The 22,832-nt window shown below is 35.5% G+C and overlaps 2 protein-coding genes and 1 non-coding gene across 3 annotated transcripts; 2 read left to right on the plus strand and 1 right to left on the minus strand.

The window, feature by feature from the left end:
• Positions 1-17,874: 17,874 nt before the first annotated feature.
• Positions 17,875-18,738, plus strand: LOC107424831 (probable calcium-binding protein CML41). Its single transcript, XM_016034706.4, has one exon. It carries the CDS (start codon positions 17,994-17,996, stop codon positions 18,564-18,566), a length of 573 nt encoding a protein of 190 aa, XP_015890192.2. The 5' UTR covers positions 17,875-17,993; the 3' UTR covers positions 18,567-18,738.
• Positions 18,739-20,000: 1,262 nt separating this feature from the next.
• LOC107424825 (pentatricopeptide repeat-containing protein At5g66500, mitochondrial) lies at positions 20,001-22,168 on the minus strand. The gene has a single exon (XM_016034701.4). It carries the CDS (start codon positions 21,779-21,781, stop codon positions 20,129-20,131), a length of 1,653 nt encoding a protein of 550 aa, XP_015890187.3. The 5' UTR covers positions 21,782-22,168; the 3' UTR covers positions 20,001-20,128.
• Positions 22,169-22,237: 69 nt separating this feature from the next.
• TRNAE-UUC (transfer RNA glutamic acid (anticodon UUC)) lies at positions 22,238-22,309 on the plus strand. Its single transcript has one exon. It is a non-coding gene; the product is annotated as a tRNA-Glu (tRNA).
• The last annotated feature ends 523 nt before the right edge of the window (positions 22,310-22,832 follow it).

Below are 22,832 nucleotides of genomic sequence, written 5' to 3' on the forward strand. Positions count from 1 at the left end.
TATATATATATATATATATATATATATATATATATATAGTATAACAATGCAGATGCTTGAGGCTTTTCATCACCTCAAGTCACTAATCATAATCCCTGTCCCATGATTTAGCCAAAAATTATGTTTTCGAGTCTTACAAATTTTGGCAGTTGTCTATCAATAAAGGTGGCATTATGAACCATATACACAATACTGGCCAAGTTCAAACTAAAAGACACAAAAAATAAGGTACTACTCTAGATTTGAATATAAGGAAACAAAAACAACGACTGTGAATATTAAAGTGGTTAAATTCAATAGAATCGGTTGAACCTGGCCAACATAATGATCTAGGTTCATGTCTTTTTTTTTTTTTTTTTTTTTTGGGTAATAATGATCTAGGTTCATGTCAGAAACGAAAACAAACATCTCTGATATGTTTTATTGATTTTCTAGGGACCATGTATATAATACAAGTTGTTTGGTTTGGTCTACACATTGTTTCCGAGACTAATGATCTAGAGGTAAACAAACGGTTGCAAAATGGAAATGGCATGCTGTTAATATTAGCAAATACGTGCCCCTTTTGATAAACTATCAGATGCTGCTTACGTTTAAGCTAATCAGGAATTTTGTCGGGACATTCTGGTTCTACGAGATAAGGAAACAGAAAAAGAAGCAAAAAGACCCAACCCGTAAACGATGAGAATTCAATGACTAATCGATTCTAAATTCTAAAAGGTCATAAAGAAGACAAAAGTAGGATAAAACGAACGGCGACGGTTTGCTGCAACTAGGATAATGAAAGTCTAGCTCTAGCACACGTGTCAATTTTCATAATTATCCATCCAAGATATTTAATTATTATATATGTATTTCTCTAAGATAAAAAGATAATGTTTTAAACAACAAAAAACAGCGATGGCGATAAGAATGTAGAAGGTTGTCTCTGGATAGTCTTCTTCTGCCTTGCGGCAACTATTAACTCTCTGTGATAATGATGTATAAATGCTACAAACCAGCAAAGACCAAACAAAAACTGGAATTCCAACGCACCGTACATATTATTGAATAAAATTTGTCTTAAAATTGATCAAGGAAGAGTTTGTAACTTGGCTACCAATATATCAAGTCATATTATGAAATTCCAATTAGGAATTGAGCAGTAGTGGTCTCTTTTCCACTTATTTATTTCTCTCCTCTTTAGATTTAAAGCTGACCTGACGAGTCTTTCTCCATTATATATATATATATATATATATATGTCGCTGTCTTCATTATATAATTCCTCACATCTTTTAAAATAAATTTGGTTTGCTTTCTCTTTTGTAATATTAATATAGATACATATCTATATATATCACTTTCCTTTCTCTAATGTCTTGTAAAATGTAAATGTTCAGGAAGATTCGTGCATACTATTTCCTTGAAATGATAATAAATATATTGTAAAATTGCTGGTCCACCCCAGACGTGATCATCATTTATTGCCAGTTTCTTTTTTGCTTTTTTGGACCATAAGTTTCTTTTTGGCCTTTTTGGACCATACTTTTTTTTTTTTTTTTTTTTGATGAATGGTTTTTTGGACCATAGCCATAGATAAAATATACAGCATTTTTTTTTTTTGGGTGAAAATAAAATATACAGCTTTAATTCAGATATTTTGCTTTTTCAAGCTTTCTTTATTGGCCCATGGGCTGTGAAATCCAAAGGCCTCCCCTCTGGTTCATTAATTTTACATCCCAGAGAAGGTTGAGGATTGGGCCTGCTCTCCCATTGCGCGATGACTTTGATCGTCATTGCCAAAACCATACTCGCAATGTGCAAGTGAAAGATCGCACGTCAAAATCGTATTTGAGAGGCATCTCTTAATTCTTTCTTGGCCACCCGGAAGACATGCATTCCGAAAGCCCGAACGTCAAAACAGTTCCGTGATAGGGCAATCAAAAGCTTACACCAACTATCCACGTTTTTTGCTCAGTAAGAGTAAGAGGTCATCAACAGAAGACCACACAATGCCAGGTGGACATCCACAAATTGATAAATATTTTCAAATGTCAAATCCTTTAATAAACTCTTAACAACTCAGACAAAGTAGGAATATACCAAAAAATATCTCAGACCGAGTAGAAACTTACAATTCCAGTACAATATTAGCCATGGACAAATTACCACTCATGGAAACTGATCACAATAAGAAGTCTAAGATTCAGCAGCCGATGAGCCAAAGCCATCAAAATCCTCTTAGCAACATTAGTGAGTTTCATATGGTACTTCGAGACCCGTTTAGGTGGGCCATAAAGAAAAAAAAAAAAAAGAAGAAGATTAGATTATCTAGCTTACTAGTATTCCTTTGACGTAAACTAAGTTACATTACTTGAAGCATTTCTTTGCTGGATCCGCATAATATATTGAAACTTTCAACAGAATATCCTTGATCAGCTCAAAAACACACGCGTCACCTTTCTTCAAATTGTTATCCCTCACAAATCCACGCCATTCTTTGGATAGTAGGTGCGAACTGCCATAACGATTCAATCTAATATTCCATGGTTTCCCGTTAATCGCTTCAAGTCTCCAACTTTGAACAACTCCGCATGTACTTTTTCGCAAATTCCACAGGCACACGCAGATACTTTTTTGTTCTCGTTTGCAAGAGACTGATCATGAAAGAAGGACGTGTAGGTTTGCAACTTCTTGCTGCATGGATTGCTCTCTTCCTTTGTTTGGAATTCTTAGATCCAAAGCGACGACTAACAAACATTAGTTCATCAACATCATCATCATCATCATCTTCAACTTTTTCTGCAGAATCCTTGTCACAGTGAGGAGGCTTAACATGACTGCTTGGAGCATTAATCCATGGGTAATCAGTCTTCTAAGAGTCTTACCAAATATGCAGACATTGTTGAATTAAATTAATATTTGTGGACTTGGCATAATCAATTACTCACTTACAGGGCTTATTTATGCCATTAATGGGACTGGCTTATTTTATTATTTTGTAGTAGGACCTTTGGTCACACACTCTCTATAAGACTCTAGTTGGCCCATTGGACTGGAGGACCAACTCTCTTTATAAGCCCAATGACTTATCCATATTTTTTCTAGTATAATTATATTATCAAATTATTATTATTTTATGTGTGTCAAAATTAATGGATAAGTCTGACTTGCAGAAACTATTTAAAAGTCTAGGGCAAGCAAACAAACATATGCCATATGGTATTTTGATATTAGGGTTTTCAGAAATCTGAGAGTGGTTTGAGAGTAGTGTGTCCATAGGCACTACTTTACGTTGTTTCTATTTTGCAGGATTAAAGATCTAATTTATCAATGGCTGCGTTTGGAGGTTAGTAATTTATGATCTATGAAATTTATTATGTATATTTAGATCCATAAAATTTCTAACAATTGGTATCAGAGCATGGTTAATATACATAATAAATTATTTTGAAATTTGTTGTTATATTGATATGCGGCTTGTTTGGAGATCCAAATTTTAAGGATGGAATTTTATTGAATAATTTCTCTTTTTTTTGTACAATACGGGTTTATATTGAGTTTGTGCAAATTATGTATTTTTTGTTTTAGTTCGAATTAAGATCTGGGTATGGTGAAAAAATTCTTCTTTATTGTGTTTTATATTGTTTATTATTTCTAATTAAATCCGAAAATCTTAAAAAAAAAAAAAAAAACTTATTTGGAACGAATGGTAATCGGGTTTTTAATTCAAATTTGTGCAAAGTATATAAACCTTGTTTTTTTTTTTTTTTTAGTTCGAATTTTGACCTGGATTCTTTGTAGAATTTCTTTTTGGATCGAATGGAATATTTTTGAGTTAATTTGGGTTATTAAAAAAAAAAAAAAAAAGAGGAGTTCGACGGCCGAATTACATGATGTTTGGGTGTTAAAATTTCTGGGTATTTAGGCCAAATTGATCCATGAATAATATTCTCCACACTGAAAGGAATCTATAGACACCGGAATTGAAGAAAACGGTGGGCATTTTGTGGTTTTCCGGCCGGGTTGGGGAAGCGGGTCGTGTGACCCGTTAACCAGGAAACCGGGTCGTCCTTGACCCGGCTGAAGGAAGAAGAAGGCTGACGTCAGCAGCCTGCTTGCTGACGTCAGCAACCCGAAATTAAAAAAAAAAAAATATATATTTGTTTTTATTTATTTATTTATTTATTTATTTATTTGTTGATGATTTATTTATTTATCTATTGTTTATTGTTAATAAAAAAAAAACCCTTTATTTTATTTTATTTGATATATCTTTATATCATTTTATCACTTATTTATTGTTGATTATTTATTCATCTATTGTTTTATTATTATTTTAAAAAAAATGTTATTTCTTTATTTATTTATTTGTTTATTGGTAATTAGTTCATTTGTTTAATTATTTTATTCTAAATTTATTGAATCAAATTAAATATCTATATTTGGAGAATTGGATTGTGTTAGCTTTCCCTAAAGAGGCTTTGTGCCTAGTTAGTATAGTAGTGTGGAATTTTAAGTACTCACCTGTCGTGAGACTTATTTTGTCTGCATTATGTATACCAATATAATGTATGTTGGCATAGTAGATGGGATGTTTTATATTTGCCTATTTCATGAAATTGCCAATATGTTATTTTTCTCCCACTTATTAACCAGGGTCTATACGGGTAACTAGGCTACCCTGTCGGTAGTTTTAGTTGCTTAGTATGACGCCTGGAATGGCAGTAGAAGTTAATTAAATGCCATGTATTGCAGGTTCTGAGTTGCCCTGTCGGTGATTCAGTTCAATGCATTTGATTGTGGTTATTTGGTTGACTGTCACTGGCCCGCGTAAGGGTATCTTTAGTGCTACAAAGACCCTAGCGATATTGATATTTTATGGTTTGTGTTAAGGGGCTAGAAAATAGTTGTTGTTTTATATATATTAAATGCTTTGTTGTGTTTACTATTTTTACGGTTAGTAGCACACCGAATGTTCTGCCTATGACTGTCATGATGAAATTGGATGTGATAAATTATCAGAAATGGAAGAAAACCTTAGTTATGAATTTGACCTTCATGAAATTGGATTTGGCTTTGGAGATAGATCCACCAGAGATACCGACTGATGAGAGTACTGTAGCAGCTAAGAAACTTTATGAGGATTGGAAGCACTCTAATAAGTGCTGTATGATGATGATGGAGAATTACATGGATGGCCGTATATGTTAGTATTCCTAAAGTGGATACTGCAAAGGAACTTCTTGAAAAGATAGGAAAGAAATTATCAAGTTTGATATAAATAAGAAGTATTATTATTTGGACATTTTAAATAATACTTAGTATGATGATGCTTATCAGATAGGAGAAATAAAAGAGTACTTCAATGGAATGTGTGACTACTACAATGAAGTTGGACACAAGAAGATAGAGTGTTGGAATTTAAAGGGAAAGCAAGAGAAGAAAGATAATATTTTAATGATTATTGCTTCCAAACGCCCAAGAGTTAATGACAATTCTTTAATGTTATGGCATAAACGTTTGGGACATATTTCTAGGCACAGAATGGAAAGGTTAGTAAAGAATGGAATACTTCCTAATCTTGATTTCTCCGATCTATCGACTTGTGTTGAATGTCTGAAAGGAAAATTAACTTCTAAGGTTAGAAAAGATAAGATAGCTAGATGTGGAGATGTTTTGGAGTTAATCCACACTGACATATGTGGACCTTTCACACCAACTGCTTTGGGTGGTTATAGATATTTTATTACCTTCATTGACGATTACTCTCGTTATGGACATGTTGAGCTTATTCGTGAGAAGTCAGATTCTTTAGTTGCCTTTAAAGAGTTTAAGGTAAAGATAGAGCTTTAAAAGAATAAGAAGATAAAAGTTGTAAGGTCTGATAGAGGTGGTGAGTTTTATGGTAGGTATGATGAAACTGGAAGGAACCCAGGTCCTTTCGCTATTTATTTGCGTGAGTGTGGCATAGATGCGCAATATACGATGCCTGGTACACCTTAGCAAAATGGCATAGCTGAGAGAAGGAATAGAACTTTGTTGGATATGGTGCGGTCTATGTTGGCAAATCCTAGGTTGCCAGATTATTTGTGGGGAGAGGCTTTAAGGACGGCAGCTTATATTTTGAATCAAGTTCCAAGTAAGTCCGTTCCTAAGACACCTTTTGAGGATGTCAGAACTGCTTTTCTGAATGGTGATTTATATGAGGATGTATATATGGTTCAACCAGTTGGTTTCCAACAAACGGGGAATGGTAATTTGGTTTGTAAGCTTAAGAAATCTATTTATGGTCTTAAGTAAGCTTCAAGACAATGGTATCTTAAGTTTGATGAGGTTGTCATCCAAAATGGCTTTAAGGAGAATGTTGTTGATAGATGCATATATATATGAAGGTCAGTGGGAGCAGTTTTATTTTTCTGGTGTTGTATGTTGATGACATACTTTTGGCTACTAATGACACTGACCTATTAGCTGAGACAAAGCAGATGTTGTGCAACTATTTTGATATGAAAGATCTTGGTGAGGCTTCTTTTGTTTTGGGCATCAAGATTGTTCGAGATAGGACTAATTATGTATTGCAATTGTCTCAGAGAGCTTATATTGATAGAATTCTTAAGAGATTTGATATGCATAATTGTTCTCCTGGAAGTGTACCGGTTACGAAAGGTGAAAAGTTTTCTAAGGATCAGTGCCCCAAGAATGATAGAGAAAGGATGGCAATGAAGAATGTTCGCTATTCTTCAGCAGTAGGTAGTTTGATGTATGCTCAAGTTTGTACACGGCCTGATATAGCCTTTGCTGTGGGTGTGCTTGGTAGATTTATGAGCAATCCTGGTCCTATTCATTACCAAGCAGTTAAGAAGGTCTTTAGGTATCTTCAGGGTACTAAAGATCATATGTTGACATATCGTCGCACCAACTCTCTTGAAGTAGTGGGTTATAGTGATGCAGACTATAAAGGTTGTGTGGATGATAAGAAATCTACCACTGGTTATATATTTATCATGGCAGGAGGTGCTGTGTCTTGGCGGAGTGCCAAGCAGTCAGTGACAGCATCCTCGACTATGGAGGCAGAATATGTGGCGTGTTATGAGGCTACCCGTCATGCAGTTTGGCTACGGAATTTTATCCGTGATTTAGGAGTAGTTGACTCCATTGAGAGGCCTATTATGATGTATTGTGATAATACTGCAGCGGTGTCTTTCTCCAATAATTTAAAAGGTACTCCTGGTGCGAAGTACATTGATGTGAAATATTGTGTGGTAAAGGAGAAAGTTGAAGAGGGCCTCATTACTGTTGTTCACACGCCGACTTATAGCATGGTGGCAGATCCACTGACCAAGGCTTTACCGGTAGGCATATTTGAGGAGCATGTGTCCCGTATGGGATTGTTAAGCAGTTGAGACTGCTGTGGGTCAGTGGGAGTTTGTTATGTTTTCTGTAGTAATATCCATGTTGAGAATTATTTATTTCTTTGAATATTTTAATACATTAATGTATGTGGATCATTATTAATTTATGAGATGATTTATTACACATATTATTGCTCCTTATATTTACAGGCCTGTTGAGACTACTAATCTATGTATATGTGTATGTTGATCCACAGGTGCCATGGTGAATCCCTACTACCTAGTTTGGGTATATTGTTGTATCCTGTCGATACGCAATGTGCTTGAATGAAATGGTTTTGTGTGTTGGGGGATTGCACATGGTTAGGTAAATCTCTACTACCTAGACTGAGTTTATGGCATGCAAAGTGCTCAGTTGAAATGGTAACATGTTTTGGGAGATTTACTGAGAGAATCTCTACTGCCTAGTCTAGTATATTGTTGTGCCCTGTCGGTATACTATATATTTGGATGAAATGACATTATGGTTCGGGAGATTCTATAGTAAGTGAGTTTGGATTATATGATGATGATTATGCAGTCCAAGTGGGAGAATGTTGAATTAAATTAATATTTGTGGACTTGGCATAATCAATTACTCACTTACAGGGCCTATTTATGCCATTAATGGGACTGGCTTATTTTATTATTTTGTAGTAGGGCCCTTGGTCACACACTCTCTATAAGACTCTAGTTGGCCCATTGGACTGGAGGACCAACTCTCTTTATAAGCCCAATGACTTATCCATATTTTTTCTAGTATAATTATATTATCAAATTATTATTATTTTATGTGTGTCAAAATTAATGGTTAAGTCTGACTTGCAGAGACTATTTAAAGGTCTAGGGCAAGCAAACAAACATATGCCATACGGTATTTTGATATTAGGGTTTTCAGAAATCTGAGAGTGGTTTGAGAGTAGTGTGTCCATAGGCACTACTTTACGTTGTTTCTATTTTGCAGGATTAAAGATCTAATTTATCAATGGCTGCGTTTGGAGGTTAGTAATTTATGATCTATGAAATTTATTATGTATATTTAGATCCATAAAATTTCTAACAGACATTGAATTTTGAAAATCCTTTGTATCCAAATATTAAAAAGTAGCCAGAATCTATAGACAGGTATTCCACAAATTCTTGCCAACAATCAGCAAACAAAACTCTGCCCTCCTCCGTTTTTTGCAAACCCAGTTGCCAAGTGCGGCCGTTGGGAACTGTAATTGTGGCAACTGCAGATAGATCATTGCCGAATTCTCTACCAAACTTTTTTGGCAGTTTCAGTTTTTGGTCGTCAATGGTGGAGCGAAGTATCACCTTGAAGAAATGCACTGGAGGAGAAATATTTGACCCCCGCATTCTGCCACTGCTTGGTCCAATATTTCCCAAACAACCCTTTCTCTTAGCAGCCATGGAAACCCACAGAGCTTCAAAAAATTCTAAAAGCAAGAGATTAGTACTTTAAGTGATAGAAAGATTGATTCTGAGATTATGATGCAGAATCAATATTACAAAGGATGTGATTGAGCTCTCAAAGCTTATATAAGCGGAGCTCTGAAGTTGTTTCGGATACAGTTATGTCTAATATGTTAGAATTTTTTATTATGGATCTAAATATACATAATAAATTCCATAAGTCATAATTTACTAACCTCCAAACGCAGCCATTGATAAATTAGATCTTTAATCCTGCAAAATAGAAAATAATGTAAAGTAGTGCCTATGGACACACTACTCTCAAACCACTCTCAGATCTCTGAAAACCCTAATATCAAAATACCGTATGGCATCAATTGTTTGCTTGCCCTAGACCTTTAAATAGTCTTTGCAAGTCAGACTTATCCATTAATTTTGACACACATAAAATAATAATAATTTGATAATATAATTATACTAGGAAAAATATGGATAAGTTATTGGGCTTATTAAGAGAGTTGGTCATCCAGTCTAATGGGCCAACTAGAGTCTTATAGAGAGTGTGTGACCAAGGGCCCTACTACAAAATAATAAAATAAGCCAGTCCCATTAATGGCATAAATAGGCCCTGTAAGTGAGTAATTGATTATGTCAAGTCCACAAATATTAATTTAATTCAACATTCTCCCACTTGGACTGCATAATCATCATCATATAATCCAAACTCACTTACTATAGAATCTCCCGAACCATAATGCCATTTCATCCAAATATATAGTATACCGACAGGGCACAACAATATACTAGACTAGGCAGTAGAGATTCTCTCAGTAAATCTCCCAAAACATGTTACCATTTCAACTGAGCACTTTGCATGCCATAAACTCAGTCTAGGTAGTAGAGATTTACCTAACCATGTGTTATCCCCCAACACACAAAACCATTTCATTCAAGCACATTGCGTATCGACAGGATACAACAATATACCCAAACTAGGTAGTAGAGATTCACCATGGCACCTGTGGATCAACATACACATATACATAGACTAATAGTCTCAACAGGCCTGTAAATATAAGGAGCAATAATATGTGTAATAAATCATCTCATAAATTAATAATGATCCACATATATCAATGTATTAAAATATTCAAAGAAATAAATAATTCTCAACATGGATATTACTACAGAAAACATAACAAACTTCCACTGACCCACAGCAGTCTCAACTGCCTAACAATCCCATACGGGACACATGCTCCTCAAATATGCCTACCGGTAAAGCCTTGGTCAGTGGATCTGCCACCATGCTATAAGTCGGCGTGTGAACAATAGTAATGAGGCCCTCTTCAACTTTCTCCTTTACCACAAAATATTTCACATCAATGTACTTCGCACCAGGAGTACCTTTTAAATTATTGGAGAAAGACACCGCTGCGGTATTATCACAATACATCATAATAGGCCTCTCAATGGAGTCAACCACTCCTAAATCACGGATAAAATTCCGTAGCCAAACTGCATGACGGGTAGCCTCATAACACGCCACATATTCTGCCTCCATAGTCGAGGATGCTGTCACTGACTGCTTGGCACTCCGCCAAGACACAGCACCTCCTGCCATGATAAATATATAACCAGTGGTAGATTTCTTATCATCCACACAACCTTTATAGTCTGCATCACTATAACCCACTACTTCAAGAGAGTTGGTGCGACGATATGTCAACATATGATCTTTAGTACCCTGAAGATACCTAAAGACCTTCTTAACTGCTTGGTAATGAATAGGACCAGGATTGCTCATAAATCTACCAAGCACACCCACAGCAAAGGCTATATCAGGCCGTGTACAAACTTGAGCATACATCAAACTACCTACTGCTGAAGAATAGCGAACATTCTTCATTGCCATCCTTTCTCTATCATTCTTGGGACACTGATCCTTAGAAAACTTTTCACCTTTCGTAACCGGTACACTTCCAGGAGAACAATTATGCATATCAAATCTCTTAAGAATTCTATCAATATAAGCTCTCTGAGACAATTGCACTACATAATTAGTCCTATCTCGAACAATCTTGATGCCCAAAACAAAAGAAGCCTCACCAAGATCTTTCATATCAAAATGGTTGCACAACATCTGCTTTGTCTCAGCTAATAGGTCAGTGTCACTAGTAGCCAAAAGTATGTCATCAACATACAACACCAGAAATATAAAACTGCTCCCACTGACCTTCATATATATGCATCTATCAACAACATTCTCCTTAAAGCCATTTTGGATGACAACCTCATCAAACTTAAGATACCATTGTCTTGAAGCTTGCTTAAGACCATAAATAGATTTCTTAAGCTTACAAACCAAATTACCATTCCCCGTTTGTTGGAAACCAACTGGTTGAACCATATATACATCCTCATATAAATCACCATTCAGAAAAGCAGTTCTGACATCCATCTGATGCAACTCCAGGTCATAATGCGCCACAATCGCCATAATAATTCTAAAAGAATCCTTTGTGGATACAGGAGAGAAAGTCTCTGTATAATCAATTCCTTCCTTCTGGCTAAACCCTTTAGCTACAAGTCTAGCCTTATACCTCTCCACTTGACCATTGGAGTCCTTTTTAGTCTTAAAGACCCATTTGCACCCAATAGGCTTGCTACCCTCTGGTAACTCAACCAAATCCCATACTCCATTTGATGCCATGGATTTCATTTCATCTTCCATTGCATCCAACCAAAAATTTGAATTTGAACTGCTTATGGCTTCCTCATAAGTGACTGGATCTTAATCATCACTTATGTCAAACTCATGCTCCTACAAGTAAACCTCATAGTCATCAGGAATAGCTGATCTCCTAGTCCTTTGTGACCTCCTCAAGGGTACATTAGCATCTGCAATAGCTGAAATATCCTGCTCTTCAACAACAAGTTCATTCTGACCAACTACTGGTTCATCAACTACTGGATCAACAATATCTCTATCAGGAACAACTATACTGGGAATGAAAACACTTTCTTCTCTAAATTGAGATTCCTTTGGACCATTACTATCACCAAACCCAAAATCATCTTCAAAATAAATGGCCCTGTCTGATTCCACGATCCTAGTGGTGTGAGAAGGACAAAAGAATCTTGAACCCCTAGATCCTATACAATAGCCAACAAAATATCCACTAATGGTTTTAGGATCCAACTTCTTAATTTGGGGATTATAAATCCTTACTTCAGCTTTGCAACCCCATATTCGAAAATGATGCAAATTAGGCTTTCTTCCTGACCACAACTCAAAAGGTGTCTTAGGAACAGACTTACTTGGAACTTGATTCAAAATATAAGCTGCCGTCCTTAAAGCCTCTCCCCACAAATAATCTGGCAACCTAGAATTTGCCAACATAGACCGCACCATATCCAACAAAGTTCTATTCCTTCTCTCAGCTATGCCATTTTGCTGAGGTGTACCAGGCATCGTATATTGCGCATCTATGCCACACTCACGCAAATAAATAGCGAAAGGCCCTGGGTTCCTTCCAGTTTCATCATACCTACCATAAAACTCACCACCTCTATCAGACCTTACAGCTTTTATTTTCTTATTCTTTTGAAGCTCCATCTTTACCTTAAACTCTTTAAAGGCAACTAAAGAATCTGACTTCTCACGAATAAGCTCAACATGTCCATAACGAGAGTAATCGTCAATGAAGGTAATAAAATATCTATAACCACCCAAAGCAATTGGTGTAAAAGGTCCACATATGTCAGTGTGGATTAACTCCAAAACATCTCCACACCTAGCTAACTTATCCTTTCTTACCTTGGCAGTTAACTTCCCTTTCACACATTCAACACAAGTCAACAGATCAGAGAAATCAAGATTAGGAAGTATCCCATCCTTCACTAACCTTTCCATCCTGTGCCTAGAAATATGTCCCAAACGTTTATGCCATAACATTGAGGAATTGTCATTAACTCTTAGGCGTTTAGAAGCAACAATAGAATTAACAGATAAATTGAGACCATTATCAAATAAATCAAGCTTATATAAATTGCCACATAAAGTTCCAAAACCGACAACTTTACCATCCTTAAATAATTCAACTTTGTTATTTCCAAACAAAAAACTATAACCTTGACTATCCAAAACAGAAATAGATAACAAGTTTCTTCTTATTGAAGATACATAAGAAACTTCTTGCAACTCCAAAACATATCCAGTGGCAAGTTTCAACTTGATTGTTCCCACAATGTCCACCTTCACTCTTGAGCTATCTCCCATATAAACATGCTGCTCAAGATTGGTTGGGCCCCTTCGGCTTATCATCCCCTGCAATGAATTAGTAACATGAATTGTTGCTCCAGTATCTAACCACCAAGAATTCATAGGCACATCGATAATATTGGTCTCAATCATTAAAATATTACCTTTCTTCTCTTGCTTTCCCTTTAAGGTCCAACAGTCTATCTTTTTGTGTCCAATTTTATTGCAGTATCCACATCTTCCATTGAAGTACTCTTTCCTTTCTCTAATCTGAAAACCACCATCCCTAGGTCCTTTAGGCTTCATACCAGAAAACTTCTTCCTATTGGGGTTAAAACCCTGCCCAGGCTTGAAACCTTGTCCTGGCTTGAATCCTTGTCCTTTCTTTTGGAAAAACTTCTTGGACTTATCTACCTGATGTGAAACCATAGCAACAGACCTAGACTTACTTAATTTAATATCATCATCTTCCTTGACAAGGATAGTAGTCAATTCCTCCAAACTACAACCTTCTTTCTTAGTATTCAAACTCGACCTTATATTATCAAACTGTGATGGAAGACTCCTCATTATAGAATAGGTCAAGAACTCCTCTCCAATGTCCATCTTAAGATCCTTCAGCTTATTATAATAAGAAGAAAGTAGCATAATATGGTCCCTTACTCCTTTAATACCATCATACTTGGTATTGTTCAATAGGTCCAAATAATGATGCGTCTCATTCATATCAAACTTGATAAACTTCTTTCCTATCTCCTCAAGAAGTCCCTTTGCAGTATCCACTTTAGGAATACTAGCATATATGGCCTCATCCATGTAATTCTCCATCATCATCATACAACACTTATTAGAGTGTTTCCAATCCTCATAAAGTTTCTTAGCTGCTGCAGTACTCTCATCAGTCGGTATCTCTGGTGGATCTATCTCCAAAGCCAAATCCAATTTCATGAAGGTCAAATTCATAACTAAGGTTTTCTTCCATTTCTGATAATTGGTCCCATCCAATTTCATCATGGCAGTCATAGGCATAAGATTTGGGGTGCTACTAGCTGTAAAAATAGTAAACAACAAGACATTTAAAAATTTAAGACAATTCAATTACTATTTTCCAGCCCCTCAACACAAAACACAAACATAAATATCGCTTAGGGTCTTTGTAGCACTAAAGATACCCTTACGCGGGCCAGGGACAGTCAATCAAATAACCGCAATCAAATGCATTGAACTGAATTATCGACAGGGCAACTCAGAACCTGCAATACATGGCATTTAATTAACTTCCACTGCCATTCCAGGCGTCATACAAAGCAACTAGAACTACCGACAGGGTAGCTTAATTACCCGCATAGACCCTGGTTAATAAGTGGGAGAAAAATAACATATTGGCAATTTCATGAAATAGGCAAATATAAAACATCCCATCCACTATGCCAATATACATTACATTGGTACACATAATGCAGATAAAATAAGTCTCACGACAGGTGAGTACCTAAAATCCCACACTACTATACCAACTAGGCACAAAGCCTCTTTGGGTAAGCTCACACAAACCAATTTTCCAATCACAAATATTTAATTTATTTTAATAAAATTGGAATGTGATAATTAAACAAATAAACAAACAATAAATAAATAAATTAAACAATTGAATCACTAAATTAATTAATAAATAAACAAAAAAAATCAATAAAAATAAATAAGTTTTTTTTTTTTTTTGGGCCTGCTGACGTCATCTGCTGACGTCAGCAAACGACGTGTCGTGCTGACGTCAGCATATGACGTCAGCAGTAACCCCAAACGACACGTCGTTTCTCTCATCTTCTTCAGCCAACCGGGTCACGGGTGACCTGGTTCCAATCCAAACGGGTCACGCGACCCGCTATGCTTACCCGGCCAAAACTCACCGTTCCGGCCACCGTTTCCGACGATTCCGGCGGCTTTAGTTTCTTCTTCCCTCGGGCAACGTTTCCCACAAACAAATTGGATTCAAAATCAACTCAAAATAAACATCCAATCTAGGTTTATTTTCGGCCAAAACACAAACAAAAAACCCATGGAAACACAAGAAATTCGAGCAAATTTTAGGCAAAATCGGTGCTTTTTGTTTCGTGTATTCTTGGGAAACTCTTTCCCCAAATTAATTTGGTCCAAAACCCAGAAAATCAGTATGTGAAATTCATGGCCGAAAACCCAGTTTTTTTTTTTTTGTTTTTTTTTTTTTTGACCAAGCCCGATATTTACAAAAAAAAATATATATATATATTTTATTTTTATTTTTTTATTTTTTATTTATTTATTTTTTAAGAACAAACAAAAAACCAACCATGAGTATATATATATATATATATCTAGAACATTGATAATAGTGGCAAAAACACAGATCAATATTCACATGCTAACTGCAATAAACTCCAAAGAAATTTACTATGCATATTAACCATGTGCTCTGATACCAATTGTTAGAATTTTTTATTATGGATCTAAATATACATAATAAATTCCATAAGTCATAATTTACTAACCTCCAAACGCAGCCATTGATAAATTAGATCTTTAATCCTGCAAAATAGAAAATAATGTAAAGTAGTGCCTATGGACACACTACTCTCAAACCACTCTCAGATCTCTGAAAACCCTAATATCAAAATACCGTATGGCATCAATTGTTTGCTTGCCCTAGACCTTTAAATAGTCTTTGCAAGTCAGACTTATCCATTAATTTTGACACACATAAAATAATAATAATTTGATAATATAATTATACTAGGAAAAATATGGATAAGTTATTGGGCTTATTAAGAGAGTTGGTCCTCCAGTCCAATGGGCCAACTAGAGTCTTATAGAGAGTGTGTGACCAAGGGCCCTACTACAAAATAATAAAATAAGCCAGTCCCATTAATGGCATAAATAGGCCCTGTAAGTGAGTAATTGATTATGTCAAGTCCACAAATATTAATTTAATTCAACATAATACAAATAGAAATAGTATCCAGCTAACTATTAGTTAGGAAAAACCAATTTAGCTGAGCTGTACTGGTATTACGTTACAATCAAACCAAGTAGGCTGACTTCGCAATGAACTTATAGCTTAATTACTTGAGTTATGATGATGTCATAACTCTAAACAAGTATCCACTTGTACAGTAAACTATACAATATTGATCACTCATGTATCCACTTGTTCAGTAAACTACACAATATTGATCACCGAGGAAGCTGCTGTGCACTTTCCATGTTGATGAGAAGAAAAGACGAACAAAATGCATTGGGAGTTTCGTTGCAATTATCAACCTCCAATAGTTTTTTGTTCAATCCTCGTGACGATATGGAAAGTTACCAAACCATCACTAAAAGTTGGGGTAGGCAATCTCGCTTACTATGCTTTCGTTAATTGCGGTTGACACATGTTTAACTCTGGCTAGCTCAACTTGAAACATGTCTCTAACATGAAACCAACGAAGTATAGGGTCAAGTTTGACTACTCAATGTCATTTCCAAGATACTCGTGAAACTTGGTCTACACGATGTTAATGTGACTATGCTCCTTCAGAATACACAATTTGCAGGTGCACCGAACGTATCAATCATTGAAAACCTAGCTGAGCCACTTCTGATCATCTACCTCCTGCGTTAAGTCTATGTAAGAGCTGAGGTTGGAGATAAAATACTTTTTTTTTTTTTTTCTTTTTTTCGTTGTTTCATATTCAATATCTAACAAACAAGTTTATTACCCCCCCCCCCCCCCCCAAAAAAAAAAAATAAAAAATCAAACAATCAAGTTGTCCAAAGCAGATCAAACAACCGAAAGTTTACCTAATTTATCTACTTACACCATACCAATTACCAAACGTTAGGAAACAAGAATAAAATGTTTTATATTTATTTACATTTATCATAAAAAATATATATGTATATAAATTTTTTCTATCAGGTGACAAATAGGCTTATGTTGCTCAATTCATTTCCTGCTTATATGTAATATTCCAACGTAAAATATTTCAAATTGGGTTTGTGGACCTTTCAGAAGGTGTCCCATGCATAAATATTTGTGCATGATGCTCAGCAGAAAGAATTCCTAATTCATGGTGAATTAGGTAAGGATGTCCAAGTCACATTGAAAGCACCATCTACCTTCCAAAGCCATTGAAAACGTCTGTGGAACGCATTCCAAAATGTACGTACCTGAAAGGCTGAAATCTAATCAATGCAAAGCAGAGTTTTTTTTTTTTTTTTTTTTAATTTTAAATTTGGTTATTAGACAAATTATTTAATACCTCTATAAAATAGCTTTTTATTTCTGGTTTTATTTAGAGGAGTCGTTTTGAACGCTTCATTGAGGTTAAGCAAAATGTTACTGGAAAATTTAACAAGTTGTGAACTTCATTAATTTTAGGAAAATGCTCATTGTGCATCAATAATTTTTTGTAAAGAGAAACAAAAAAAAAAAAACCAAACTTGTGCCAAAAGAATCCCCCTCATCTAAAGAGAGTAATTAAAGCAAATTAGATAGACTTTATTAAAAAAATAAATAAACAAAAATAGAAGTTTCAAGTTAAATAAACAACAAAAAAATCCTAAATAATTTAAGATTAGACGCTATTGTAGTATGGCGTTACGAATTATTATTACACAGACATGTATATATATATATATATATGTGTGTGTGTGTGTGTGTGTGTATATATGCATATATAAAGCTTAATAACATTTCAAAGCAAAGTACGCAGTCAAATTTTTTGGGACCCATTAGGAAATTGCCAAGCACTTTCCTTCTGCCTAGAAGTTCCAATTGCAAGTACCCATGCTCTTTATTCCACAAGAAACAAGCGTCATATAGTTGGATACTTGTGCCTTTTCTCCTTCTATATAAAGCTGTTACATCTGCTGCATATTAAGTTTAATTCAAGAAAAAAAATTATTGCTTTCTTCCTCCAATGGCAAATAGTGATAATCGAGTTTCCAAATCCTCTAAATGGTTCGCTAATAAGAGTCTTAAGCTAAGCTTCAATGGTCGTCGTGGATCAAAACCCAGCTCAACGATAAGCTCCCCTGCCTCTCCTCTGTCTCCTAGAACACCAAGAATCAACAGCGGCAGCGGAGAAGATTATCAGCTGAGACAAGTCTTTAGCTATTTCGATGGGAATGGTGATGGCAAAGTATCGGCCTTGGAACTAAGATCGTATTTCGGATCGGTCGGTGAGTACATGTCCCATGAAGAGGCTCAGGAGGTGATCAATGATCTCGATGAAGATGGAGACGATTTGATTGATTTCAAAGATTTCCTAAAGCTGATGAAAAAGGATGCTGAAGAAGAAGATTTGAGGAAGGCGTTCGAGATGTTCGAATTGGAGAAAGGTTGCATAACACCCAAAAGCTTGCAGAGGATGTTGTGTCGTCTCGGTGATGCTAAATCTTACGACGAGTGTGTGGCTATGATTCAAGCCTTTGATACTGACGGCAATGGAGTGGTTGATTTTAATGAGTTTCACCAAATGATGGTGGCTTAATTAATAACTTGGAATTTATATGTATGTACATCTTTTCTATGTATATAAGTGCAAAATGTAAATGTGTATGTATATATATATATATATATATATGTAGTATGCTTTGGTCCTTTCATCATGATGGGAAACCAAGATGTATATAAATGAAAAGGCAAATTTTTTGCATCGCAAACGCAACTTTGTCAAATGTTTATTGTTCAAAGATAAATTAACTTAAAAAATATTATAATATTAGTATCTTTGTTCTCAGGAAAAGGTTATGCTTTTTCAGTTCTTGATTTCATTAATTATTCCCATATTCTTTGTGGTATGTATATATATTAGTAGTTTTATGCAGCAGAATGAGGAATGTGTGCAATTTCATAATGAAAATATATTCATTTTGTATATCTAGTGAGCCTCAAGAATATATGAGAAGCCAATGGCAAAGGTCTACCATTCTATAGGTTAGATCACTTTTGGAATTAATGATGCGTATTACTATTAAGAATCTCTTCAAATCATAATTAAAAATCTCTCCAAAAAAAATTCAGTTCTAGAAGGAAGAGGAAGAATATAAAAATTATTTAATAATACATAAGCTTTGAATGTCAATAGAGACATTTTTTTTCCTTTTTTTGGCATTTGGGTAGATATACATGATACATCCTAGGTTTTGACCGTCATGACTTATGACTCATGACATGACGTGGACTTGGGAACTGTGGGCTCAAAACAGAGAGCTAGCCGCTAGTGTACGTTAGAAATTTTACTTCCGATTTCGCTCATCATATTCCCAAACCAGCAACCCCTTTCTAAATCAGCAGGCAGACTTTCACAACAAAAATACGTCATTTTCCCTGTATACATATAAACATACTAAAGATAAGATTTATTGGTGAAAATATCAAATATAAGAAATATTATTCAATTAAGATAAAGTTCGAGGTACAACCTTCCGTACATACTTTGAACGCAAACCGAGGTCAAAGTAAGGTTACCGCATGACCAAGTCGCTCGCTTCACCAAAAATGTTCATGCGGCAAGGTTTCTTGCTTGTTTTGTAACTTTTGTTATCATTTTAATGCTACTGTGGAATCTCTTTCAAGAACACCGTTCCTTATCCCACTCTACGATTCAAACTGAATTTCCACATAAACTCAGCTTAATTTTCTGTTCCAATAACTATTTACCATTTTTAGACAAATTAATTAGAAAAAAGAACAAAAATATTGAATCAATTGTGTTTAAAATAAAAAATTTTAAAATAAAGATGGGACAGAAAAATTGTACATCACATAGTAAGATAAATTATATAAATTTACTTGGTTTTATATTTCTTTTTATTTTTTATCAATAATTGCAATATATTCTAAACAAAATGGACTTTCTTCTAGGTTTGGTCGAATTTAGGATTTGTAAATATATTCTCAAAGGTTTTACAACCATGCCAAATTTATGAATATTATATCAATTTATTCAATGGACATTAAGAGTTTCACAATATTTTTAACAAGGCAATCTTTTAGTCTCCCCTAAGAAAAATAAGTAAAAAAATAAAAAAAAAATAGTTTAGTACTCTATCAAACAGAAAATGCGATAGCATTTCCATGACACTGCGAGACTGTAGTAACCCAGCTACTCCCAGCTTCCTTAATCAGACCTTTCATCCCCATGGCGCTTCTAAACTTGTCTACACAATCCCACCTTCCAACTGCCGCATAGAAGTTTGATACCAAAATATAATTCTCAGGCTTATTTGGCTCTAATTGCAGCAGTTGCTTTGCAGCAAACTCGCCCCTATTTGCATCCAAATTATAACCACTAGCATTCAAGAGTGCTATCCATATTGCTGCAGGAGGCACGATACCATCCTTAACCATATCATAAAAAAGATACCACATCTCATCTATTTGACCAGCACGACCCAACATATCTATCAAGCAAGCATAATGCTCTATACCTGGGCACAGACTATACTTCTCCCTCATCGAATTAAAACATTCTCGTCCCTCATCCACCAGACCTGAATGCCCACAGGCTGATAAAACAGTAAGAAAAGTCACAGAATTTGGCAACACTCCACTTCTTTTTTCCCCCATCTTCTTGAACAGGTCAAGAGCTTCAAGCCCATGTCCATGGCTTCCATAAGCATTTATCATGCTTGTCCAAGAAACCACATCTTTATTACAAATCCCATTAAACAGAGATCGAGCATCTGAAATCTTCCCACATTTTGCATACATGTCCAGTAGTGCATTGCACAATTGAGTCTCGGATGTAAAATCATGACGCATAGCGACACAGTGTATCTGCTTTCCAGTCCACAAATTTGAAAGCTCTGAGCAAGCAGTGAGAGTGCTAGTTAGAGCAACCATGTTAGGTTTCATGGTACGCATAATAGGAAACACCTCTTCATACTTGCGATTCTGAACACAACCAAAAATTAGTGAATTACGCATGATATCGTCCTTTCTGCAATCCAAACCAGAGTAAACTTTGATGGCCTCGCCAAAATGCCCGACATCGGAGTAGAAGTCAATTAGAGCAGTACCCAAAACCACATCACGGCCCATTATTACCACCAATGCATGAACCTGTTTACCCTGTCGAAGGGCCTTCAGGAAGGCACAAGCTTTTAGCACCGAACACAAAGTAAATTCACTAAACTCTACTCTGTCCCTCCTCATTGCTTTGAACACAGCAAATGCTTCTTGAACAAGACCATGTCGTAGAAAGCTTGAAAGCAAAGCATTCCAAGTCACAACATCCTTGAATTCCATCTCTTCAAAGATCTTGACCGAGTCATCCAAATAGCAATACCTTGAGTACATGTCCATGAGAGCAGTTTTTGTCACGATTCCAGACTCTGTGCCCGTTTTAATCATGAGACAATGAACTTGTTTACCACACATTGTGTTCGACAATGCCGAGCATGCAACCAAGATGGGGGTAAAACTCTTAGCATCAAGTTTAGATTCCTTGCGATGCGCACCACAGAAGAAATCCCATGTAGCAGAAAAGTCGCGGTTGCGGGTGTACGAGGCGAGAATAGAGTTAATCGAATAAACATCTCTATTAGGCACTTCATCAAACAAGTGGTGGGTGTGGAGACTCTTGATAGTTCCTGTTCTTTCACTTTTGGTGGCAAAGTAAAGCGTGGAACAATCTCTATGTGCGTTAGAGAGTTTGTGAGTCCAGAATCCATAAAGCCTCACCCCAAGGAACCCTCTCATTCTCCATAAATAGATTACTGAACTTTAGTGCTAACTTAAGCCTAGTTTATGCATCCATCTCAATGGTCATCTGACTCTTTGTCGCAAATTACAAACTTACTAGCAATTTAACCAGACGACATTGAAGAAGGCTTATCCAAGACTTTCAGCTCTCAAAATCCAAATAACAACTAGGGTGTATTACTTCAAATTGACTGACAATCTTCACAAATGACTTCCGTATTTACTGAGCTTGATGGTTAGCAGATAGAAATGGAAGTTGTGCAATTTGATTGAACATTTGACGCCAAATCAAAAGCTTAATTATGTTCCTAACCAATTGGTACATCATGTGTTACATTCTTACGTTTCTTAATTGGTTCGCAAACATGTCGATCGAGTTGATCGTATTTGTAGTTATTATCGAATTCATTGGTGTGCATTTCATTATTAATGTTTTATGACAATTGTCATCATTCCATTGTCGTCCAGCGGTTAGGATGTCTGGCTTTCACCCAGGAGACCCGGGTTCGATTCCCGGCAATGGAATTTTTTTTCCTAATTTTATCCCCCAAAAGGATGTGCATGCTTTGTTTTAAGAAGTATACGCCGTATTTCTTTTACATTTATGCAGCTCAAACAAGAGCCAAAATCCTTGATGGCAATTAGTAATTTCCGTTTTAATTAAACCATTGTATTTTTTTAATATATTGTTTGTGCTTTTCACTCAAGAACAAATCCTCTTTAATGTATTATTTTTGCTTCCTACTCAATATCCTTGATAAATGATAATTCTAAGTTATATAATTTTACTCAAGAACAAGCCCTCTTTAATGTATTACCTTTGCTTCTTACACAATCTCCTTGATAAATGATAATTATAAGTTATATAATTTTATCCCCCAAAAAGATGTGCATACTTTGTTCTAAGAACTATACACCATATTTCTTTTACATTTATGCAGTTCAAACAAGAGCCAAAATCCTTAATAACAAATTAGAAATTTCCATTTTAACTAAACCTTTATATTTTTTTAATATATTGTTTGTGCTTTTCACTCAAGAACAAACC

This window comes from Ziziphus jujuba, chromosome 7 (assembly GCF_031755915.1).
Source record: "Ziziphus jujuba cultivar Dongzao chromosome 7, ASM3175591v1".
Classification (NCBI taxonomy): domain Eukaryota; kingdom Viridiplantae; phylum Streptophyta; class Magnoliopsida; order Rosales; family Rhamnaceae; genus Ziziphus; species Ziziphus jujuba.

Bases quoted from the DNA above. Each gene is read 5' to 3' on its own strand.
- LOC107424831 (XM_016034706.4), top strand. From the start codon at position 17,994: ATGGCAAATAGTGATAATCGAGTTTCCAAATCCTCTAAATGGTTCGCT.
- LOC107424825 (XM_016034701.4), bottom strand. From the start codon at position 21,781: ATGAGAGGGTTCCTTGGGGTGAGGCTTTATGGATTCTGGACTCACAAA.